Source organism: Podarcis bocagei, assembly GCF_964188305.1.
Source record: "Podarcis bocagei genome assembly, chromosome: 6".
Lineage (NCBI taxonomy): Eukaryota > Metazoa > Chordata > Lepidosauria > Squamata > Lacertidae > Podarcis > Podarcis bocagei.
In genome coordinates, this window is record NC_138130.1 from 29,310,988 (window position 1) to 29,334,082 (window position 23,095).

The 23,095-nt window shown below is 43.9% G+C and overlaps 1 protein-coding gene across 11 annotated transcripts in view; it reads left to right on the forward strand.

The window, feature by feature from the left end:
- ST6GAL2 (ST6 beta-galactoside alpha-2,6-sialyltransferase 2) overlaps positions 1-23,095 on the forward strand; it is an 80,600-nt gene that overhangs the window by 18,099 nt on the left and 39,406 nt on the right. For 2 of the 11 annotated variants that reach the window (XM_081198415.1, XM_081198416.1), the window contains one exon: positions 16,708-16,801. The exons of 3 other annotated variants lie outside the window; for them this stretch is intronic. In XM_081198415.1, coding sequence (XP_081054541.1) covers positions 16,729-16,801 — 73 coding nt within the window. In that variant the 5' untranslated portion in view covers positions 16,708-16,728. Of the gene's footprint in view, positions 1-7,168; positions 7,367-7,961; positions 8,084-8,190; positions 8,316-16,701; positions 16,802-17,863; positions 17,949-23,095 lie in introns of those variants that run through there. 6 more of the 11 variants (XM_081198414.1, XM_081198409.1, XM_081198418.1 and 3 more) reach the window with 6 other exon arrangements.

Below are 23,095 nucleotides of genomic sequence, written 5' to 3' on the forward strand. Positions count from 1 at the left end.
GCAACTGTGCTGGAAGAGGTGCTTAGGGTTCACCCAGTGGCAGAGCTTCATGCTCTGGCACCAGGGGGCGGAGAGCAGGTGGCAGCGGGGCTGGTGCGTGTCCCGGGGTGTGACACGCCACCCGCAGGGGTGTGGCACAGGTCCTGGGGGCGTGGTGCCCAGCGCGGGCGAGGGGGCAGCTGCGACGTCACCCCACCAGGATCGCACTGCCCCCAGCAGTGCGCTACCCCTGCACTCCTCTTCCTCCCCCGGGTTACATGCCTGGGTTACAGTCTCTGCATGGCGCATGGGAGTAGCCATCTCTGTTGCTGTATTGCCTCTTTTCCCAACACTGTTCTTGTGCTTTTATCATTGCTGCTTGGGAATGCATAGGAATGCAGCTTGCTACACCAGTGTAAGCTATAGCAAAGTGGCTAGGACAAAATGAAGAAGTCCTGGCTTCCAGGCATCCTTCAGAGTGGGAGAACCCCCTAGTGACTATCTGCAATGAATTCCTATGCCCTTGTTACAGAAGCAACCAAATGATGGGATAACTGGATAATTGAAAATTGCTTTAATTCTGGATAGTGCCTCTTAGAGGGCTATAGAAACATTGTTCTCCCAGGAGCTATGGGATAGGTAAGAACATAAGGAAATTTGATTCTGAGCTATTGACATGGAGGGCTGAACTCCGAGATAAGCAAATTGTTCTATTCCCAGACACACTGTAGTGGCGTACTTTAAATGCAGAAATACATACACAGTATTTAAGCCCTGCAAATAAAACATCTCTGACAAATGCATGATTAGCTAAGCCAAGAGATGAGGAAAAGGCTTTGTACAGACTATTCTCTTGAGTAAATAATCTGAATTTTATGGGTTTTGTAGGTTTGAGGCATAACTTTAATGTTATTTAAATGTAAGGATTTCTTGAGTGTGGTCAGCTATAATAGCGTATTGATTTTTGAAGATGCAGCGAGTAATTGCAGACACTTGGAAGCTTATTCTCCTTTTGATGCACTCTTGTAACTTCCATCAGTGTGGCAGTCATGCATGCATGCATTTGAAAAGAACAGGCTCCTTTGTGGTCGAGCCATTTTTTCGCTATAGATACATATTTGCAGAAACCGAGGCGTAAATCCAAGTTAAAATGGAGCCTTGGATTTTCTATCAGCTGATACTGCATGCAAATTCTAAATCACTCACAATGTTAATCACCCACAATAACCACAAATAAAAAGAGAAACTACATATTTTCAATAAAGTAATTCCCCTTCATATCGTATGCTCCCTGGTGGAGGTGGGGAATAGGCTAGAATTAATAGAATCAGAGTATGTGGTAATCCCTTTTTGATGGTCGCATCCAAGCACTGTTGCCATGCAGTCAATAACGATTAATTTCATTGGGACTTGGCTTGGAATTCTGGTGTAAGATCCTCTACCTTGAATGGAGAGTCTCTGTTAACAATTGGGCAATGGTACGTTTCTTTGCTTTCATTTTTTCGTGTAGCTATTGAGCTTGGAGGTTGCTACTTGAAATTTTGACACACTTGGACCCTGCCTTGGGCTGGTCCTAAACACCATCTTTTTCTATCACATAGAAGGTTAAGAATTTTACTTGCCATTTTGTCACAAGCCATTTCTCCCCTCTTAAGTTACAGCAGCATGCAATAAGGCTTAAGTCCTGACCTTTGCGGAAGTAGTAGTCCTGCTCTATTCTGCCTTGGTCAGATCACACCTGGAGTACTGTGTCCAGTTCTGGACACCACAGTTTAAGAAGGATTTTGACAAGCTGAGACTTGTGCAGAGGAGGATGACCAAGATAATCAAAGGTCTGGGAACCAAGCCTTATGAGGAATGGTTGAGGGAGTGGAGTACGTTTAGCCTGGAGAAGAAGAGACTGAGAGGAGATATGATAGCCATCTTTAAAGATCTAACAGGCTGTCACATGGAAGATAGAGAAAGCTTGTTTTTTTCCTGCTCTGGAGGGTAGAACGTGAACCAGTGGGTTCAAGTTACAAGAAAGGAGATTCCGACTAAATATCAGGAAGAACTTTCTGACAGTAAGAGCTGTTCGACAATGGAATGGACTCCCTTGGGAGACTGTAGACTCTCCTTCATTGGAGGTTTTTGAGCAGAAGTTGGATGGCCATCTGTCATGGATGCTTTAGGTGAGATTCCTGCATTACAGGGGGATGAACAAATGGTCCTCAGGGTCCTTTCCAACCATATGATTCTATGATTCCATAACTGATGACCAACATAGATCAAAGAAGTCGCATGGAGGAAGAGAACAGGTGGCCAGATGTAGTTGGACTTCAATCTCCCATCAGCTCCAGTGGTCAGGGATTATGGGAATTCTAGTCTAGCAATGGAAGTGAGAGCTGGACCATAAAGAAGGCTGATCACCGAAGAAGTGGTGCTTTTGAATTATGGTGCTGGAGGAGACTCTTGAGAGTCCCATGGACTGCAAGAAGATCAAACCTATCCATTCTTAAGGAAATCAGCCCTGAGTGCTCACTGGAAGGACAGGTCGTGAAGCTGAGGCTCCAGTACTTTGGCCACCTCATGAGAAGAGAAGACTCCCTGGAAAAGACCCTGATGTTGGGAAAGATGGAGGGCACAAGGAGAAGGGGACGACAGAGCACGAGATTGTTGGACAGTGTTCTCGAAGCTACCAGCATGAGTTTGACCAAACTGTGGGAGGCAGTGGAAGACTGGAGTGCCTGGCGTGCTCTGGTCCATGGGGTCACGAAGAGTCGGACACGATTAAACAACAACAAGTCTAGCAACATTTGGAGAGCTACAATTTATGCACCCATGAGCTAATATCAGGGGTGGCCCGGGATGTTCTGCCACTGTAGGCACAAACCCCAGTTAACTCCTCCTGGAAGATCTGGGCCCCCTCCCTGACCGCACTGTCAACACCCACGCTTCTGCCGGCCCCACTTCTGCAACTTTGCCTGTGGCTACACCCGCACTGTCGCCTTGATGCATTGGCAAGGGTGAGGGCAAGGCCACTGTGGCAGCAGTGGCAAGTGCAAAGCTGGTAATGGTGCAGTGGTGGTGGGGAGGGTCAGGTCTGCCGCCTGAGGCAAATTGCTTTGCCTTGCCTCAAGGAAGCACAGAAGGAATTCCAAGTGTCTGTCTTGTTGAACGGTACTGCCAATGTGAACTGGACATAAGTCACATCTTACTACTTACATATAGAATTGTACACGTATGGCATGGCACTAACAGCTGTCTTGAGCTTTTACTGGGAACTTCAGTATCTAAATGAATCTGTGGGTTGGGTTCAGCTAACCCACTGGCTTAGTTGGAGCCAGCTCAATGATTCCCACTAGCACAACAGGGCTTCCCCTCCTGCCCACCTGTGTGTTCCCCAAATCCGCTCTGGAGGATCAGGAAAACCCGCAGAGCAGTGCACACGTTGGAGACGGGGAGATTGTTACATCAAGCAAGCAGAAACGCTTTCACCTGACAGAACAATCATAATAGCATGACCTTGAATTCCTCCCATTGTGTTAACAATAATTGCTACTCTCACTCAGTAATTTCAGTATAGCCATTTCAAATATCAAAGAATTTATGTTTTAACATCCTAAAACCATAGTGAACTCATTTTTTGACTACCTAGTCTGATGTGGTGAGAGGAGTACCATCTATGCACAAAAGGGGAGGTATCAGCAGACGTGTGGAAGCTTCAAAGTTTGCAGAAGTCGCTGTCTCCTACCCACAAAAAAGCATTTAGAAAAATTCCATAAGGATGGGGGAAACCCTAATCAGCTGGTGAGCGTGGCTACAGAATGATACGGATCTGTTGAGAAGGGTTTGGGGATGAAAACCAGAAGGCACAGGGAAGCCTGAACAGGAGCACTAACTCAGTGCAACATTTTTGGGACACGCACGCCTAACTAGTTCTTTCTGATAGAAAACTTGGGTAATGGCAAAAAAATAATAAATATGCATTATGTAAGGTTTAAGGAATATAATTGTAGACACAATACTTTTATGTTAAGATGGAATAAATTTCTGGCTTGTCTGGAATACCTTTGAGTGTTAATTATGTATTTCCAGTGTTTTGAGGGAGCTTATCTGTATTATGTTTTCTCTGTCTGTTGTTGTTACCATTGTCGATATGGAATGGAAGTTTGAGTACTGAATAAATAAAGATTTTTTTTAAAAGGGGGGGGGGGGAATAATAGTAGCAAACACAGATACAGAGAGCCAAGGGGATTATAGCCAAAACATAGCAATGAGAAAAAGGAGTAAGAATATCAGCATGATCAAGGAGAAATCAAGGTTTGCAGAACCAAAAAATAAAAAATAGAAAAGCAAGGTGTAATGTACTGAAGTTCTCACCCTGGGCCAGCGGGGGATACTGTAGATAGTTCAGGCCCACATATGCAAATAAGGGATCGAAAGTGACGTTCAGTGATTGGATAGTTACAGAAAGTTGTTACAGTTATGTTGTTCTGGAGCTCTATATCAGCTGGCTGGCTGAACCCTTCAGTTCAGATCAGTTCTGTTCTGGCCTGTGAATAAACAAGAGCTGTTTGAAGAATCTCTGTGTCATCTGATATGTTCACCCACAACTTAACCCATTGAGGCCTGAGATTGTTCCAATGCCTAAGGAATATAGAGTGGCAAACTGAAAGCAGATTGGGAGGAGGAGAGGAGTGGAACATACTTTATTGGATGGGATGGATGGAACCCTGAACAGAGGTTCTCCTTAGTGCCATGCCACTAGACCACAAGAGGAGGCTGGGCCTTTAATCTTTGCACAAGCTGCAGCTGTGGGTTTGCTTTTCTCGCCAATAAGGATAGAAACACGGAATTGCAGGGATGAACTCTGCTGAGGTAACTCTTTGTTCCTTCATACTCTAAAAAGATCAAGCCTTCATGAGTTGATTGCTTCACGATGGAATGGAACATTCTCTCAAGAATGAAGCGTGTCTTCAGTTTAAAATTGGTGGTGTTGGTGTTGAGGAGTCTTAAACTATTAGAAACTTGGTCCGGCATGGTTTCAGATTGGACGGGGGACCGTGTGTTGAGATTCCTGCATTGCAGGGATTTGGAATAGATTTCCCTTGGGGTTCCTTCCAACCCTACGATTCTGTGATTCTGTGAAAGGGTTTCTGATTTGGGACAGACTTCTTCTGTCCCAGACTCTTCACAATTTTTTAAATTTGGCCATTTGATTTTGCTTCATTCTTGCATGGGGGCAGGCGCAAGGTTTCTTTGTTTAGTGGTTGTTTTACGATTCTTTAAGAGCAAGGGGTTAGTGTCAAGAACGCCACTTATTCAGCCTGCCTTGAGTAACGTGGGTTTAGTTTGGCAGCTGGTAGCAGATAGACACATTTGGAACTAGAATGGGAAAACCAAAAAGGGGCAGAGCAGCAGGGAAATTGTAGGAAAGGAGGTATTGGGCAAGAAAAATGTGGTCTGCAGGAAAGGTGTGGCAGCTGGCCAAGATTCCACCGCACGACACAAATTGTGTTACTTTGGCTTTCTCAAACTCAGATAACTTTACTACAAGCAAATTCTAAGCTCCCGGGGGGGGGGGGCGCCTGCAGAGGTTCTTTTTGTAAAACCCCTATTTATGGAGAAGAGAGACACCTGATTACAAAAAAAGTACAGTATTGCTAAACTGCTGGTTATGGGGTTGTTTTTTTAACCTGGGAGGGAGGAATGGAAAACTAAAGTCCACTAAAACTCCAGGGGCTACTTCATTATTTCAAGACTAACTAGTGCTTCCCAGAATTTTTTAATATTACAAGCTGATGGCTCAAGTTTATTCATTTGGCTCCGATCATTGTAAGATCCCACTTCTCCAGAGCGGAGTTTTTCTCCTGCCTCTTAAGCATGGGGGTGTTGCAGATTTTCGAATTGTGAGTATTTGGCGGAAGTGAAGTTACTGAGCTTGTAATATGTCTGTAAAGTATTACTGAGGGGAGAAAGGAGGCGTAAGAGCTCAGTCTAAATGGCCTGAGAACTACAATCCTAAATACTCATGGAACTGTTAAGTTGTACAAGCAGCTTTTACCACACTGGCGCTAGTTTTCCACTGTGCAAAAATGTCAACAAGTGGTGTTGGCAATGTGTTGGGACTGATATTCCGCACGTAATTCAATTTCAATTAACGAGCACCCTCAAATTAGTCAGAGGCACTAGCTTTTGCCAAGATAACATGAAAGTAAGTTTTAATTTTCCAAGCCAAGCCATTTTGAAATTACAACAAGCCAAAGGAAATTAGGAATATATCCAAGAACAGTAGAACACCTCATGGGGGGGGGCAGGGAGGAGGACTCATTTATCTTCAGAATGCCCAATCTAGTATGTCTCAGATTCGATAAGTGAACAAACCCTCAAACTCTATTATAGGAAAAGGTGATGCCTGTAAGTTGGCATTATGTGACGTTTGCTCTGCTGAAAATATGTATGCGTTGGGCTTTTAGTAACGTTTCTTCCCCCACCCCACCCCACCAGAAATCATTTATGATTTTTCTACTACAGAGGATTTTTAAATAATTTATTTTTTATTTGTTTGGATAATTTTATTTACTTGTTTTAGGAGTTTCTATCCTATCCTTCAGATATATTTTTTTATTGGATGGCTTATTTACTACTACTACTACTACTACTACTGGGACGCAGGTGGCGCTGTGGGTAAAAGCCTCAGCACCTAGGGCTTGCCGATCGAAAGGTCGGCGGTTCGAATCCCTGCGGCGGGGTGCGCTCCTGTCATTCGGTCCCAGCGCCTGCCAACCTAGCAGTTCGAAAGCACCCCCGGGTGCAAGTAGATAAATAGGGACCGCTTACAAGCGGGAAGGTAAACGGTGTTTCCGTGTGCGGCTCTGGTTCGCCAGAGCAGCGATGTCACGCTGGCCACGTGACCCGGAAGTGTCTTTGGACAGCGCTGGCCCCCGGCCTCTTGAGTGAGATGGGCACACAACCCTAGAGTCTGGCAAGACTGGCCCGTACGGGCAGGGGTACCTTTACCTTTACCTTTTTACTACTACTACTACTAATAATAATAATAATAATATGCAGAGGGGGGAAATAGACATATAAAAAACTAAAGCAGCAGTGACAACGTTGTGACAACATGAGAGATAAAGCTCCAACTTGAAGTCTGGGTGGATGGGTAGGATGACTCTCCCAGTAGGTACCAAGTGAGTTTACCTGGAAAGTTTATCATGAGTTTATCATGACATCATAAGAAGGTCTGATGGCTTATTGCCACTCACCATCACTGTGACAGCGGAGGAAACCTGAAGAAAGTCTTGCAGCAATAATCTTGGGAATGTTAGCAGATGGACTTGCCTTTTCAGACTCTCTATATTCCAGGACACACTCTGCATGTGAACTTGTCTTCCACATAACTGTGAGTTCTTGGGATTGGTCTAGAACATACATTCGGTTTATAATAAGATTCTGGGCAGCTCAGTAGTGCCTTGCCAGTGCTCTGTATCCCGCATATAAAGTGCTTTAGATGTAGCCATCACGTCATAATTGAAGGTAAAAAGGTAAAGGACCCCTGGACAGTTAAGTCCAGTCAAAGGTAACTATGGGGTGCGGTGCTCATCTCACTTTTCAGGCCAAGGGAGCTGGTGTTTGTCCACAGGCATCTTTCTGGGTCATGTGGCCAGCATGGCTAAATCACTTCTGGTGCAACGGAACACTGTGAGGGAAACGCTGTTTACCTTTCTGCCGCAGTGGTACCTATTTATCTACTCGCGCTGGTATGCTTTCAAACTGCTAGCTTGGCAGGAGCTGGGACAAAGGAATGGGAGCTCACCCCGCCAGGCGGATTCAAACTGCGGACCTTACGATTGGCAAGCTCAATAGGCTCTGCGGTTTAGACCACAGCACCACCTGTGTCCCCTCTGTAATTGAAGTCAGTGGGCCAGCTGCCTTTCAAGGAAACCATTGTGATCTCATTGAGGAATCCTTGATAAGCTTCCACAGAACCCATTTCTGTACCACTTTGAAAGCTACTGGAGTAAAGTAGGAGGGGACTGTTCAAAATGCAACAGACTAAAGATGTTGCAAATGTTGGAAAGGGGATATCGAAAACACAGCTATATTCTTACAATATATGGTACGAAGCAGCTCTAAGTAGGTAGTATTTCTGGAGTTAAGAGACTGAGACTGCAATTCTATATTCACTTATCTGGCATGAACTCAATGAAGCTTACTTCTGAATAGACATGCATAGGATTACGTTGCCAGAATTAAAAAGGAGAAGAAGACGATAATGCTTTGCCTTCAGAAAAAGTGGGAAACGGCCTACTTCCTTCATCAACTTTCTGAGCTACAAACAAGGTAGACAGGTAAATAATTTCTCAAAATAGAGAAATGTGGGGAGATTCCACTTCCTGTATCACGCCAGGTAGTTAAAATGCGCGTTCTCTGCAATAACTACCCTTTGGAGCCAGGCCAATGTTAATAATCTGGGGCTTCTGTCAGCTGTTCTGGTCCTATCTAATTCCTGTCACTTGCTTTTGATAAGCCAAAACTCCATTTATCCCTGTTCACCATACTGACTAGCAATGATGTGAGTTGGGAGTCCGCAGTTGGTGGGCACTAAGCTAGTTACCCCCTGCAGTATTCGTTATAAAAACAAAAATAGTTAAAGAGGTTTTTCCTAACAGCAACAAGTATTTGATGTAATTTATTATTATTATTATTATTATTATTATTATTATTATTATTATTATTATTACTATTTTATTTATACCCCGCCCATCTAACTGAGTTGCCCCAGCCACTCTGGGCGGCTTCCAAGACATATAAAAACGTAATAAAATATCAAACATTAAAAACTTCCCAATACAGTGCTGCCTTCAGATGTCTTCTAAAAGTTGTGTCGTTCATTATCTCCTTGACATCTGATGGGAGGGCGCTCCACAGGGAAGGCGCCACTGCCGAGTAGGTCCTCTTGCCTAGTTATAATAATAATTATTTATTATTTATACCCTGCCCATCTGGCTGGGTTTCCCCATCCATTCTGGGTGACTCCCAACAGAATATTAAAAGCACAATAAAACGTCAAACATTAAAAACTTCCCTAAACAGGGCTACCTTCAGATGTCTTCAAAAAGTCAGACAGTTGTTTATTTCCTTGACATCTGATGGGAGGGCGTTCCACATGGCAGGAGCCACTACCGAGAAGGCCCTCTGCTTGGTTCCCTGTAACCTCACTTCTCTCAGGGAGGGAACTGCCAGAAGGCCCTCAGAGCTGGACATCCGTATCTGGGCTGAACAATGGGCGTGGAGACACTCCTTTAGGTATACAGAGCCGAGGCTGTTTTAGGGCTTTAAAGGTCAGCACCAACACTTTGAATTGTGCTCTGAAATGTAATAAATTTAGCACTACTACTCCTGGGATAGATCATGCACGATGCCTCTTTAGTACACTCCCCTTGGTGCTCCACAATTGCACATTTGTCACCTACGCTGGCTGGTTCCTTCAAAGCAGACATTGACACTCGGTTTCTGATTCTTGTCTGCCAAATAGAGCTTGTAATCATGTCTTCCTCCACCCCCTTCTCTTTGAAATGCAATACTTTTCTAATCAAAAGACTTGTTCACTTTTCTTTTCTTTTTTAATCTCTCTGGCTGAGAGACAAGAGGAAGAAAATAATACAGCGAGTGTAAAGTAAGCGAGACATTTGAAATACCTTCAAAACACGCAAACAAATAACACTTCATGACTGATTGGCTTAAAGACCTTGACAACTGCTGTGACTCCCCCCCCCCCCCCGCAACATCCTTTTTTAAAAAAAGAAATAAAAAGATAATGCAATTTGAAGCCAGAGTTTAAGAAAGTGCATTAACGCTAGAAACTATTTGGATGGCATAATTTAGTCCTGGAGTGCATGAAGTAGAAATTAAAGGAGAGTGTACTTTTGAGCATGTGAAGTGTTTCAGACACAGGTTCTTCCTAGCCCTACTTGGAAATGCGACCTTATGAATTAAAAGCGGGTGCACTACTACTGTGAACACCTTTTTCTGTTATTTGCAGGAGCTTGAATTTCAGCAGTTCTCACTTGGGTAGTGATGGGAAAACTCCTCTGAGTCTGTTCCAGAATTAATGTGGGGTTGGGGATGACTTTTTTAGCGGCAGCTTAAAAAGCCAATGCAATTCTGGGCTGCATCAATAGGAGTATAGCATCCAAATCAAGGGAAGTAATAGTGCCACTGTATTCTGCTCTGGTCAGACCTCACCTGGAGTACTGTGTCCAGTTCTGGGCACCACAATTCAAGAAGGACACTGACAAACTGGAACATGTCCAGAGGAGGGCAACCAAAATGGTCAAAGGCCTGGAAACGATGCCTTATGAGGAACAGCTAAGGGAGCTGGGCATGTTTAGCCTGGAGAAGAGGAGGTTAAGGGGTGATATGATAGCCATGTTCAAATATATAAAAGGATGTCACATAGAGGAGGGAGAAAGTTTGTTTTCTGCTCCAGAGAAGCGGACACGGAGCAATGGATCCAAACTACAAGAAAGAAGATTCCACCTAAACATTAGGAAGAACTTCCTGACAGTAAGAGCTGTTCGACAGTGGAATTTGCTGCCAAGGAGTGTGGTGGAGTCTCCTTCTTTGCAGGTCTTTAAGCAGAGGCTTGACAACCATATGTCAGGAGTGCTCTGATGGTGTTTCCTGCTTGGCAGGGGGTTGGACTCGATGGCCCTTGTGGTCATCTAGAATCACAGGGTAGCCACCAAACAAATAATAACGTATCATGCCTAAAAGAACTGGGGGGCAGGAAGAGAATTGCAACATGATTAGTGTCTCCCCTTTCTGTAAAAGCTGGGGTATTTCATCATCCTCTAAGTGCTTTGATCCACACCAAGCCTAGCAAACAAAAGGTTGTTTTTTGGTGCATGTAAGTGTGCAATTTGCTCTTCTATTTCTATTAAATATGGATGGCTAACTCTCAGTTTGGGGGCCTGATCTAACCCTCAGAGGTTTCTACTGTTCCAATCAATAGTGTTCTGTATCCACGATTTCTGTTGCTTGCACAGTGGCTTGGCATATTGGAGCTGGGAAGCTCAGTGCTAATTGCAGACTGTCTAGGCTGCAGTCCTGTGCCCATTAATTTGGGAGTAAGGACCATTGTTGAGTAGACACATACAGGTCTGTGTTGTTACTCCCTGTGGTTCAACCCCTCATGCTATGGAATGTCTGGAGGAGTCAATTTACTGTGTAGGTGGATACATTCGATTGACAAAAGGGTTTCAAATCTGTGAGCTTGTACAAAACGTACTATACATTCAGCCTCATCTGATTTTGTTTACTTTGAGCATCATGTGCAAAGGTTAGTGCAGCCAGCTGCCAATTAATCCCCAACCCACCCGGAAATTAAACTGAATAGAATCAGACCAGGGGATCTAGGATACTCATTTGCACTGATAGTACTGTAGCGTCAGGAATTGAGCATGGGAGATTAAAGCAGCGACTGTCTGGTGGGTGTATCTGCCGTGCTGATGCCTGAGAATTCTGGAATGGAAACTGTATTGCATGCTGATGAAAAATGCTGTTCTCAGAAAAGCATACCCTTAGGCATGTTTTGTTTGAAAATATGTCATTATACTTCATGTAATTCCATATCAGTATGGGAACAGTGACATTTACTGTATCTGCAGGCTGGAGCTCGAGTATTTCCTGTGCATTACCCCCCTTTTTTAACAGTAATCAATCATTGCTCATTTCAGAAATTTCAAAGTATGAGCTCAGGAGTCTATGACACGAGCACTTAATGGTTCGACATGCACATCTGTCTCAAGCAATAAACTTCAGAAAGTCTTCTGAAAAGTTTTTGCTTATGTATGATCCATCCCCTCCAAACATAAAAGTATGTTGCTTGAGACATTTTTTTTTAAGGAGCTTAAAAGTAGACAACATGGAAAAACATTTTCCGTTGTGAATTGTAATAATGTGGTGTTTAAATACTGCATAAATTCATAACAGTTAGCCCTTCTTATGTAATCGGGAACTTCTAAAAAATCTATGTCACTGATAGCACAGTTAATAAATCTTTGAATTGACTTGTAAACATTAAACCAGAAAGCAGAATTGTTACTTTTTAAAAGATTCTGTTACGAACATTTTCTTGGTGCTTAATCAGGACCTCAGCTCTTTATAGCCAACACTTTTCGAATACTGTACCACAATACGAAAGAGAGAAATGAAAAACGACGCTTATAATAGTTTTAAATCAATCTCTCTCCCTTTTTCCCGTTCAGTAGTTTTAATCATTCTTCGAGTCATAAAAATGTTAGCTTGGAAGTAAGTTTCATCTGTGGCCAAGTAGCTATGGATTCTAACTTGGTGCTTAAATATCTGGCTGAAATGTATTTTACCTAATAAAAATTATTTGAATCACAATTGGTAACCCAGTCCATTTTTATTTAAGTAGCTGAGGGAAAACTGCATAACGATTTAATATCAGCAGGAACAGAATACTGCATGTTTTCCTTCTCACAGTGAAGTTAGAAAGACTCTTAACCATTTTCTGATGCTGCTTCATTGGTGATCACTTGTAGCCAAATAAGATTGTTTTCCATAAACACGGTTTTAACAGTGAGTCCGTAAGTGACAGTGGGGGCCAATTCTGGATCCGCACATCCTTCGACAGTGGGGACATTGGTTTCCGGACGGGAGCTGACCACGGTGAGAGTTTGCCAAGCGTGCCTTCCTCTTAGCACGTTTCTCCCTTTCTTCCTGAGTTCAAGTGTCTTCAAAGCCCATGACACCTTTGGTAAAGGCTGTTCCCCAATTGGAGCGCTCGCAGGCCACTGTTTCCCACTTGTCAGCATTTATACTACATTTTTTTAGATTTGCCTTGAGAGAGTCTTTAAACCTCTTTTGTTGACCATCAGCATTACGCTTTCCATTTTTAAGTTCGGAATAGAGTAGTTGCTTTGGAAGGCGATAATCAGGCATCTGTGCATGACCAGTTCAACAAAGCTGATGTTGAAGAAACATTGCTTCAACACTGGTCGTCTTTGCTTCTTCTGGTACACTGGCATTAGTTCACCTGTCTTCCCAAGTGATGTGTAAAATTTTTCAGAGACACTGTTGATGGAATATTTTGAGGAGTAATACTTTAAATATGAAGTGTGTCTGCATCCTGGAGCTCTGGTTTCCTGGAACATCTCCGGGCTCCCCTGTGACAGCTGCCCCATTGCTCAACCCCGTGTCTGATAGGTGTTTTGTTAAGTTTAATTCTTTGGAATAGTATAAACTAGTCTAGCGACGGAGGCTGGGATGTTCATTTGCTTGTAAAGGCGGGCTCCTTGCCTCCCCTGTTATGTGTCATTAGGTAATTCCTCTTGTTCTCGACTTAAGATATCAACTGTTATAAATTGGGAATAATGACGATCCACCTCAAAAGCTTGTTGAGAGGGCAAATGCAGAGTAGATGGTAAAGCACCTTTCCAGTTGAATTGCTATATAAAATAAGCAGTAGCATCAGCACTCCAAACACAATAGAGATGATGAAGCTCCTTTCAGTATGAAATGTTATATGAAATTAGCTGTAGTCTCTTCAAATGCCAACCAGCAAAGTCTATGTGCTTATTGTAACATCACCTCTTCCCCATTATGCTCCTTCCTGAATGTTCTTATCCCTGCGTCACTTTTTTCTTTCATTTTTCTTCCCCATATTTCTGCCTGCCCTCCTCTTAAATAATACTATGCTTGTGCTACTCCCCCCCTTATTTTTTGAAGAGGAAAGGTATGTCAGCCATGGGCCTGGATCAGGCATACATATCTGGGCTAAATAATCTTTTCTCCCTAGCATGCCCAGAAGTCTGAAAAAACCAGTATCTTAAATCACTGTTTAAAGTTAGGTTAGGATTCTGGCTTGTTCCAAACTTGGTAACCATAGTTTCCAGTTATTATCTATAGTTTCCAATGCAAGGAAACTATAGATAATTTTTTAAAAACCCTGGTTTGTCGTAGCATACTGAGTGGAGAGATGCAGTGCAAGGATGGCCTACGTGGACCGTATCTCAGCTTATACGTCAGAGCTGAGCCTTAAAGTGGTTATACGGTGGTACCTCGGGTTAAGTACTTAATTCATTCCAGAGGTCCGTTCTTAACCTGAAACTGTTCTTAACCTGAAGCACCACTTTAGCTAATGGGGCCTCCTGCTGCCGCCCGCCACTGGAGCCCGATTTTTGTTCTTATCCTGAAGCAAAGTTCTTAACCTGAAGCACTGTTTCTGGGTTAGCGGAGTCTGTAACCTGAAGCGTATGTAACCCGAGGTACCACTGTACTGAGATCCTCTTACAAACACCACTAGGTTGGTGGCCTGGAGGTGACGTACAATAACACAGCCCCACCTGCAGACAGAGCTACCTTTTGCAGCTTAGCTCCTTGAGGTTTAACTGGCATCCCTTCATTTTAGGAAAGGGGGCGGGGGAAGAAAGTAATCACCTAGGCCAGTGTTTCCCAACCACTGTTCCACGGCACACTAGTGTGCCGCGAGATGTTGCCTGGTGTGCCGTGGGAAAAATTAAAAAATTTGAAAGATTTTTTTTTTAAAAGTCAAATTTTCGATTGGGGCGCCATCACTAGATGACCCCTGGGGTTCCCTCCCTCCCTCCCGCTCTGCGCCTCCCTCCTCCTCCTCCTCCTCCGGGGAGGCCCTTCCTGGCTCTCGGCCAAGGCTTGGCGGCTGCCACTTACTCACTCGCTCCCCCACCCGTCCCTCCATCCCTGCACCCGGCCTCTCCCCCTCCGTCCCCGGCGCGGGGGCTGCCGGGATCCGTAGTCCCCTCGCCCTTGGGCTCCGCGCCCGCGCGGGGTGTGCAAACTACGTTTCCCAGCGTGGCCTGGCGGGCCGGGCGTTTTGTTTGAAGCGCTCTTCTCCTCTCATGGAATGAGCGCGGCGGCGGCGGCCGGGCGGGCAGGGGCTCTTCCGCGCAGACCCTGCGCAGCCTGCCTGCGCCCCCGCGGAGATCGGGCGGCAGGATGGAGCCCGGGGATCCCCGCGGAGGCGGAGCGGCGGAGGCGGAGGCTGCCCCCCAGGTAGGGCTGCGTCGGGGTTTTTTTATTTTTGCAATGCTGCATCCGCGCCGGAGGGGACGCATCGGACCGCGGGGAGACCCCTTGGCGGGCGTGCAAGGCAATGCATGCGTGCAGGCGTTGCATGGAGTGCAGTGCAATGCAATGGCAACGCGGTGCCCTGCATGCATGCATGCAACTTCCACCGGCGCTCCGGACTTGGCAGGTGAGAGGGGTCCCCAGTGGGCGGCAGAGAGAGCCGGGAGGGCGAAGGGGAGCCGGGGGGGGAGCAGCGCTGCTCCCCGAGCCGAGCCCGGGGGGAAACTTTGGCGTCGTTGCGCCGGGTGTTGGAAGCGGAGGCTGGCGGGGGCCCCTCACCTGCAAAACCTGGTCGCCTCTCATATATTTCGTGCATTGCATTCATCGCCCGCTTTCTCCTCCAAGGAGCTCCTGGGGGCGCGCGTGGTTCTCCCCGTGTTATCCTCGCAACAACAGCCCTGCGAGGTGGGTCAGGCGAGTGGCCCAAGGGAGCACCCAGGGATTGTCCTGGCCAGGTGGGGTGATTTGAACCCTGCTCTCTGCCCGGTCTTCATCCTCATTTAGCCCCCACATGTGCATGACTGTGCATGACTGAGGTTTTCCCCCCTCGTCTTGGCTATGGTGTGAGTCTGTGCTGTTAATTAATGGGGTTCTGCCTTCGGAGAAGATGAGCCAGCCCTCAAGGAGGTGATTATGTAATTTGCTAGCAATTCATGTCCCTCCCGGCGTGATGCTGCGCGCTGACGTCACGGGGCTGTAATGGTGGTGTGCCTCGAGATTTTTTTCATGAAACAAGTGTGCCTTTGCCCAAAAAAGGTTGGGAAACACTGACCTAGGCACCAGCCCTAATATCATCATTTCTAGTAACTGAATTGCTGTCTTTCTGAACCCTTACATGTCAGGATTTGTATCCCATCCCAAGAAATTCTTAGACTCAGGCATGGAGAGCTCAAGCCAAAATTACTTATTTGAATTGAAGGTGCTTTTTAACATAAAAAACCTGAAGATGAAGCATTAGAAATTTGAAGACTGTTAAATGTTGCATTGATTGCATTGGAGACAGACTTTTTATACTATAATAGTAAACAAATTGGTGGCGGCGAAGAAAATGCTACCAGAAGTGAAGTTGTTTTGTCGTGTATTTTTGCAAGCAACATTGTTAACAAGTTTTACCATCACAAACCCATTATATATATATTATATATAAAGCTGCTGTTCTCAAGGCCTCTGCATGGTATAGGAAGACTCTGACATAAGAGCAGCATGCAGTATGTTAGCAATAGTAATGGGAGATTCAAATTCCTTTATGGCCATGTTGAAGCTCACTTGCTTAGTTTTGGGTGTTGCTGTATTTCTGTTTTAAGTCTACCTTGTATAGAATTACTGGGAGGACAAAGCAAGAGAAGTAAGTTTTAAACTGTTCTGTTTGGATAGAACAGTAATAAAATACAAGGCTAAGTTCATAATCGGGACTTGTGTTTGGGGGATATGGAAGGCAGAGATAAAGTTACCATCCAGCTTCGTTTTTGAAAGTATGCAATTCAAGTTAAAGTTTGTAGATTATTTCCCTTTCCCACCAACCCCACTACGGATCTTTTGCTTAAAGTAGCCTTAATCGTTTGCTTTCCCTAGCCTTTGTTCAGCATCCTCTTTTGCTCCTTGTAGAACCATGTGTAGGTGTGCATAATGAAGACTAAAGGTCCTGCAAAGAAAATTGCCTCTTTTGCACAGGGTTCTGAAAGAAAAAGACTGAAAAAAGGTATGTTTCCAGAGAAATGTCTGCTAGAACAACTCTTGACTAAAAACATTGTGAAAATGAGGGAGGAATTGTTATGATTTAAGTGGGCCTCTTCTTTGCGCCATTTCTATGCTCATGATTTATAGACATGCCGCATGTTTGCAAAGAATTCTAACCAGGTAGGAGCCACGACTAAATCCCAGTGGCTTGTGTTAGGCTACATATACAACTGCATCACATGCAGAAGAAAGCCTTCTTGATCAGATGCTGGCTTAAAGTACTAAAATCTCTCAGCCATGTGTGAAACTGTGCCAGAAAAGAGAAAATGTATGCATTAATACTACTTTATTTTCCTTGAGAAGGCCAAATAAAATATCCCAGCTGGTGTTCGTTGGCTTGTCATCAGCAATTTAGCCTTATTATATGTTGTTTTTTGTTTATTAAGTTATACAAAAGAAAACAGTGTTAAAAGTCTAAGAATTTCAGGTTTTTTCATAAAACTTTATGCATCACCAAGCAATGAAACTGATATTTATCTTTAGTTTTGGCAAACTTCTTCATAGATCAGAGGTGGCAGTAAAAGTTTAAATAAGAATTCAAATCAGAGTTGCTGATTATATGTCTGGTGGCTGTCGCGCAATTGCATGTGCAGTGTCTAGGACCAACAGCAATGGGCTCATGACCTCCTGATTGTCTTGTGGTGTGTGTTTTTGTGTGTGTGTTCTTTTGAATGACTAGGGTCCGATATGGTTTCTCTTTGTGGAGCTATGCAGTTGCAGCAGCCCCACCAAAAGCACAATATATATAAAATCAAAGCTACAGTAGTAAGCATCTGTTTTCAGTGATATATTATTATTTACTTAGTCATCTGAAAGTTCACAAGAGTGCAAGGTCTGAAACATTAACACAACAGACTGTGTGACATAAGCATCACTATTAGATATTAGCGACTATTCTAAATCCTGTATTATTGCAATTGAGATACTAAAGCTTTTATTACAATATTTGTCTGAAGGCACACTAATGCGAGTAAGGCAAAGAGGATTAGAAGAGAATATTAAACTTTGAAATAATATTTTCCAGAATTAACTCCAAAGCAAGTATCTGATTAATCTTATATTGCATTATGAGCCACCAGCAACCTGTTGAACAGGAGAAGGACTAAAAGGTACAAAGAGAAAAGGAACTGGGCTGATATTTAAAATATTTGGTACAATTTATGTGTACTTAGCAGTTTTATTCTAGAGAACACCAGCACTAACAGTGCAGTCCTCTGTATGTTTCTTTGACTGCACGTCCCACTGTGTTCAGCGGGGCTAACTACCTAGTATGTGTGCTAGGAATGATGCTTAGATTTCTATAAGGGGAAAAAATGAGGTGTCTTTGGCCACACGACCCTGAATCTTTGTTCCTTGAGCCTTAGTGGGGAAGTGAGGACACTCTGTACATGCACAGAAGCTATGAGCAGTTCCCTGGGGTTTTTTGGGAGGGCAGAGGGGGAGAAATCCCAGGGTTGCCCTGTGTTCAAAATTAAGTTTTCAACCAACCTTTGTTAGTGCAGACTTAAGAAACAGCAGTACTTGACTGTTTAAAATACTGTGAATTCAGGGCATACAGAGTTGAATCAACATTAACAGGTTAATATTAATAGGTTAAGGAAGAAGATGGACAGGTCAAGGTAAGTTTCACTTCCGTTTTTTTGACCCATGCTCTGTTGTGAGCGAACAAACTTGCGCCACAGCATGGAACCCAAAAACACACGTCTTTTGGTCTGGTGGTTTGGCACAGCCAGAGCATGGGATCCAACATGGGACGTCTGAAATGGGGATCAGAAGCTGGGGTGCCTTCTGTCAATCCAGAATGTCCCACTTAAAAAGGGGCCCCTGGAATATATGCAAGTTCAATCCCTGCCATCTTCACATAGGGCTGTTAATGAACCCTGGAGAGCTGTTTCCACTGGTCAGTGTAGACCACAGCTTTCCAAACTTTTCATGTTGGTGACACACGTTTTAGACATGCATCATTTAGTGACACAGTAATTCAGTTTTACTAGCAAACCGGACATACTAACCCAGACATAGGCAAACTCTGGCCCTCCAGATGTTTGGGACTACAATTCCCATCATCCCTGACCACTGGTCCTGTTAGCTAGAGATGATGGGAATTGTAGTCCCAAACATCTGGAGGGCTGGAGTTTGCCTGTGCCTGAACTAACTTCTTTTTTCCAGCCCCAGGAGGAGCGTGGGGAGTGTTTGCGCGACACAACTACACACTGAAGCCGACACACCAATGTGTCGCGGCACACAGTTTGGAAAGCTCTGTTGTAGACAGTAGCGAACTGGATAGAGCAATGGCCTGACTTGCTATACTGCAGCTTCTTATATTCCTACAGTGGTGCCTCGCAAGACGAAATTAATTCGTTCTGCGAGTTTTTTCGTCTTGCGAGTTTTTCGTCTTGCAAAGCACCTCTTCAAGCAATGCACCCTGGGTATTAACGGTTTTAAGAAAAAGGAAACAAACTCGCAAGACGTTTTCGTCTTGCGAAGCAAGCCCATTGGGAAATTCGTCTTGCGAAGCAACTCAAAAAACCAAAAACTCTTTCGTCTTGAGAGGCATTCGTCTTGCGAGGTACCACTGTATTCCCATTTTACAGATGGGAAGTAGAGGTTGACAATAACTTGCCCAATGAGTGCTGTATATATGGCAGATGTGTGTTCCATATCCTAACCCAACTCTCCATCACTGCACCACAGTAGTACTCTGTAAGCAAAATTTTTTATCTTCCATTTAGAAGACTTAGCAGAATTTGTTAGAATTAATGACTAAAACTTTGTAACTGCTGGTATGTAACTTTTGGAATGATGATTTCCAGCGCTCTCGTGCCTGGAAACCTTAGAAATTTTGTCTTGGAAAGCAATTTCGTTTGTTGCTCTCAGCTGCGGTTACCTCTGTTGATGCAGAGTAATGTAGCAAGAGCAAATATTTGTATAGCAAAGAAAAGAAACCTTTATTCTAATCATGCTGAGAGCAGATATAAAATGAGTTATTGCATATGGAGTGTGAAACTTTGTAAGGGGCTATAATATCTTATTTCTAATGGCCACGTCTTGCACCCAGTCACAGAGGTGCACATAACTTTCTGAGACCACAGATTTATTTATCCTGTCAAAATGTTTTAAAACTCCTCATTTTTGCTGTTTATTATGTTTCTTTAAATACGGTGTCTGGAGTCAAACACAAAATCCATCCCAAGCTATGCACACTCATTTGTGCAGGTGTGATTAATGCAGTTCGTAAAAACGCTGCTATAGGCCGTTTCTGATGTTGAATGGTTCATTCATTACCAATAACTCCTTCTCCCAGCAGCCATTTCTGGTTGTAATATACCATAGAATACTCCTGCAGTCATGCACAGTTACACATGATGTCAGAGCAGAGGAACGTGCTGCTTTGAGCGGCAGTTTTTCAATTCATCTGCTCCTCTAAATTGAATGAAGTAGGCTGAGAGAAATCAGTTCCATAGGAGATCAGAAAATGGCTTAACAGTTTCTTGCTTGTACTCCCAAATTAATAGTCTCGCTGTGCCAATTCACTTGTGTTGCCTTTCAACCACGGAGTGCTTAATAACACTACTGTTAACATTTCAAATACATGTGGACAAATACCTGGTGGGTTGTGTGATAGAGGATTTTCTTTTCTATACAGAAGTTGGGGTACAGAAGTTGGGGTAAAGGATTAGACGATAGTTCCTCTCCTGCAGGCATAATTACCTATGGCAGCTTTAGGGCAGATGGCCAAGTGTTTTAAAGGCACACAGATGGCTTTAATGCCAGTATCAGGAGGAAGAAGCCCCAATGGCGTATATATACCATAATTTACATCCATGGCTGATTCTTATAGCTATTGTATCCTAATATGATTGTATTGTGTCTTTTGGTTTTTAAAACAGGAGATTGTTTGTTTTGTGGTTGGTTGGTGGTCTGCTTCGGACTCCAAAATTTGGCAAATATCCAGAGACATTTGATCAATGCAACTTTCAGTGGAATCCTAGTGATGATTGTTGGTCGCAAAATTCAGCATTTGGATTTCAGGAGCCAGGATTCCATGCTGATAATAATAACTCGCGCACTTTCAAGATTTCATGTTGATGGAACAGTTCTTGCTAGAGAACGGCTTACTTGGAAAGGAATTCACTTGAACCTCTTGTACCACAATGATACATTTGCATCACTCCTATTCGTTGCAGCATAACTTTCTGGTGGATTGGTCTCATAGTTTTTTATTTGAAAATTTAGCTCATCTCCTCAGCTAGCAGAACTCTCACGCTCACATGGTGTTGCTCCCTGAAGAAGGGCTGAATCACAGATGCATGTTGAGCACTTGCAGTCCTAACCTCCTGTTCAGAGTGCTATAGGGGATTAGTAATTGACAGAATCACTGTCAACCTGGTGGGAAGGCTCCTTCTCCGCTGTTGAGGCTTTGCCAAGCCATGTGGGGAGATCCCACCTGTGGAAATCCGTGAAGTGGGGTGTGGTGGGTTTCTGCTGGCTTTGGATCTGCTAGATCCATAGCCCCAGGGATTCCCCCCAAAGGGCCTGATAAAATAAAGCCCACCTTCTGTGCCACCTGTTATAACTGGCAGGGCTTCAGATGTAACAGTGGACTCACCACTCTGCTCCCAGACGGGTTAGAATTGCTGTGTCCCTCTCTCATCCTCCAATTACTCACACTGACTCACAGGCTGTGAACTGGCCCTACTTGGGGGGGGGGGAGTCTGCGATGATATGAAACCTCTCTGTGGTTTCTGATACATGTAGATCATTACCGGATGATGCAGACTGCAAGTGATGAACACTTACATGTGAACAGGGATTTTAGAAATCATAGTTTTGTACCCATTCCCCCTGAGACTGGAGAGGAGGAAGCTGACGGGCAGAATCACCCCATGGGCTAGTTTTAAGCATGAAAGCAGCTAGGTGCGGGCTGGCTGAGATTGTTGGGGGAGCACCCCATTCACCCCAATGGAGCACCCTCCACTGGCTTGAGGGATTTGTTTTGGGTTTGCTTTGAGGTTTCTGCTATGTTAGGTTTGAGGGGAAATGACTGGTACTTTTTGGATTGTGCTTTTATAAACCAGATCCTGGTTCATAACTGGATGCTTTTTTATAACCATTTGCTAAAAGTTATTTCGAAAGAAAAATTAATGCTATGTCAAATAATAACAAAAACAAAAACAAAGCAGTACCATGGGGTTCAATACAAATGGCAGTATCGAACTGCATAGTGCTAGCAATGTATTAGAAAACTCAGAGTGAAATATGCTGCTTGCGCATGAATATTGGCTGCGAATTATTCCTTTATATGGCACCGAAACGGAGAGGTGACCTTTTGTAACACTCAGTTTGTGCAAACCTGAAGCGTATATCGTGTTGATTTCTAGCTTGTTTCATAATTTCTGTCTGCTTTCCCTTCTGTTCTTTCAGTTTTCTATTTTTTATCAGCTTTCTCAAATCAGTTGCTTTTAGATGATCTGCACACCTACATGAGATGGGCAAACACAGATCAGCTGTTGCATGAATATGCGCTCATAAGGAAGGCAGAAAATTTACTTAAATCCTCTATTTTGCACTGGAGGCAATTGCCTTCTGCATGGTACAGCGCCAAAATGTGTGCCCAGGCATGTGCCTCAATGTCACAGAATAACACCTTTTTAACAATCTCTCATCTCTGCCTGAACTCACAGGTGAAATACACCTCTTCCTCTCTTAACTTATGCAGGGATGTCCAGGTGTAATTGTATCATGTAAATTTTATTTTGCTTCTAAGATCAGTTGCGTTCTCAAAAAGCAGTGGCAGAGAGTAACTCCTGGCAGTCTCTAGTTCAAAGAAAGGGTTCTAATTATATGATGAGGAAGTATTAAAAGCCACATAACAGCTGCAATGCAGTGTGTCTGTGTGTCTGCGCTTTGAAGAGAATCTTCCTTTGCTTTATGCTGGAAAGGTTCTTTAATTCCTCATACCACAAGAACTTTTTCCACCTAGGTTGCAGAGTTTTCCCATCAAGTTTGAATTCCCAACACCATGGGAATGTCTGGCCACAGAATTCACAACCCCTGCTAACCCTGAGACGAACTTCCAATTGAAAAGCTGCAATATCCTTCCTCCCTTTCTCTTGAGGGAAGAAAAGGGCCTATTTAACATAACAGTGCCTAACGTAGAACATCAACTTGAACCGTCCTGACCTCATAGCTGTGTGTCTTTATATGCTTTTTCTTAGCAATGGAGAACCTTGACAATACAAAGTCCTGAAAGAGA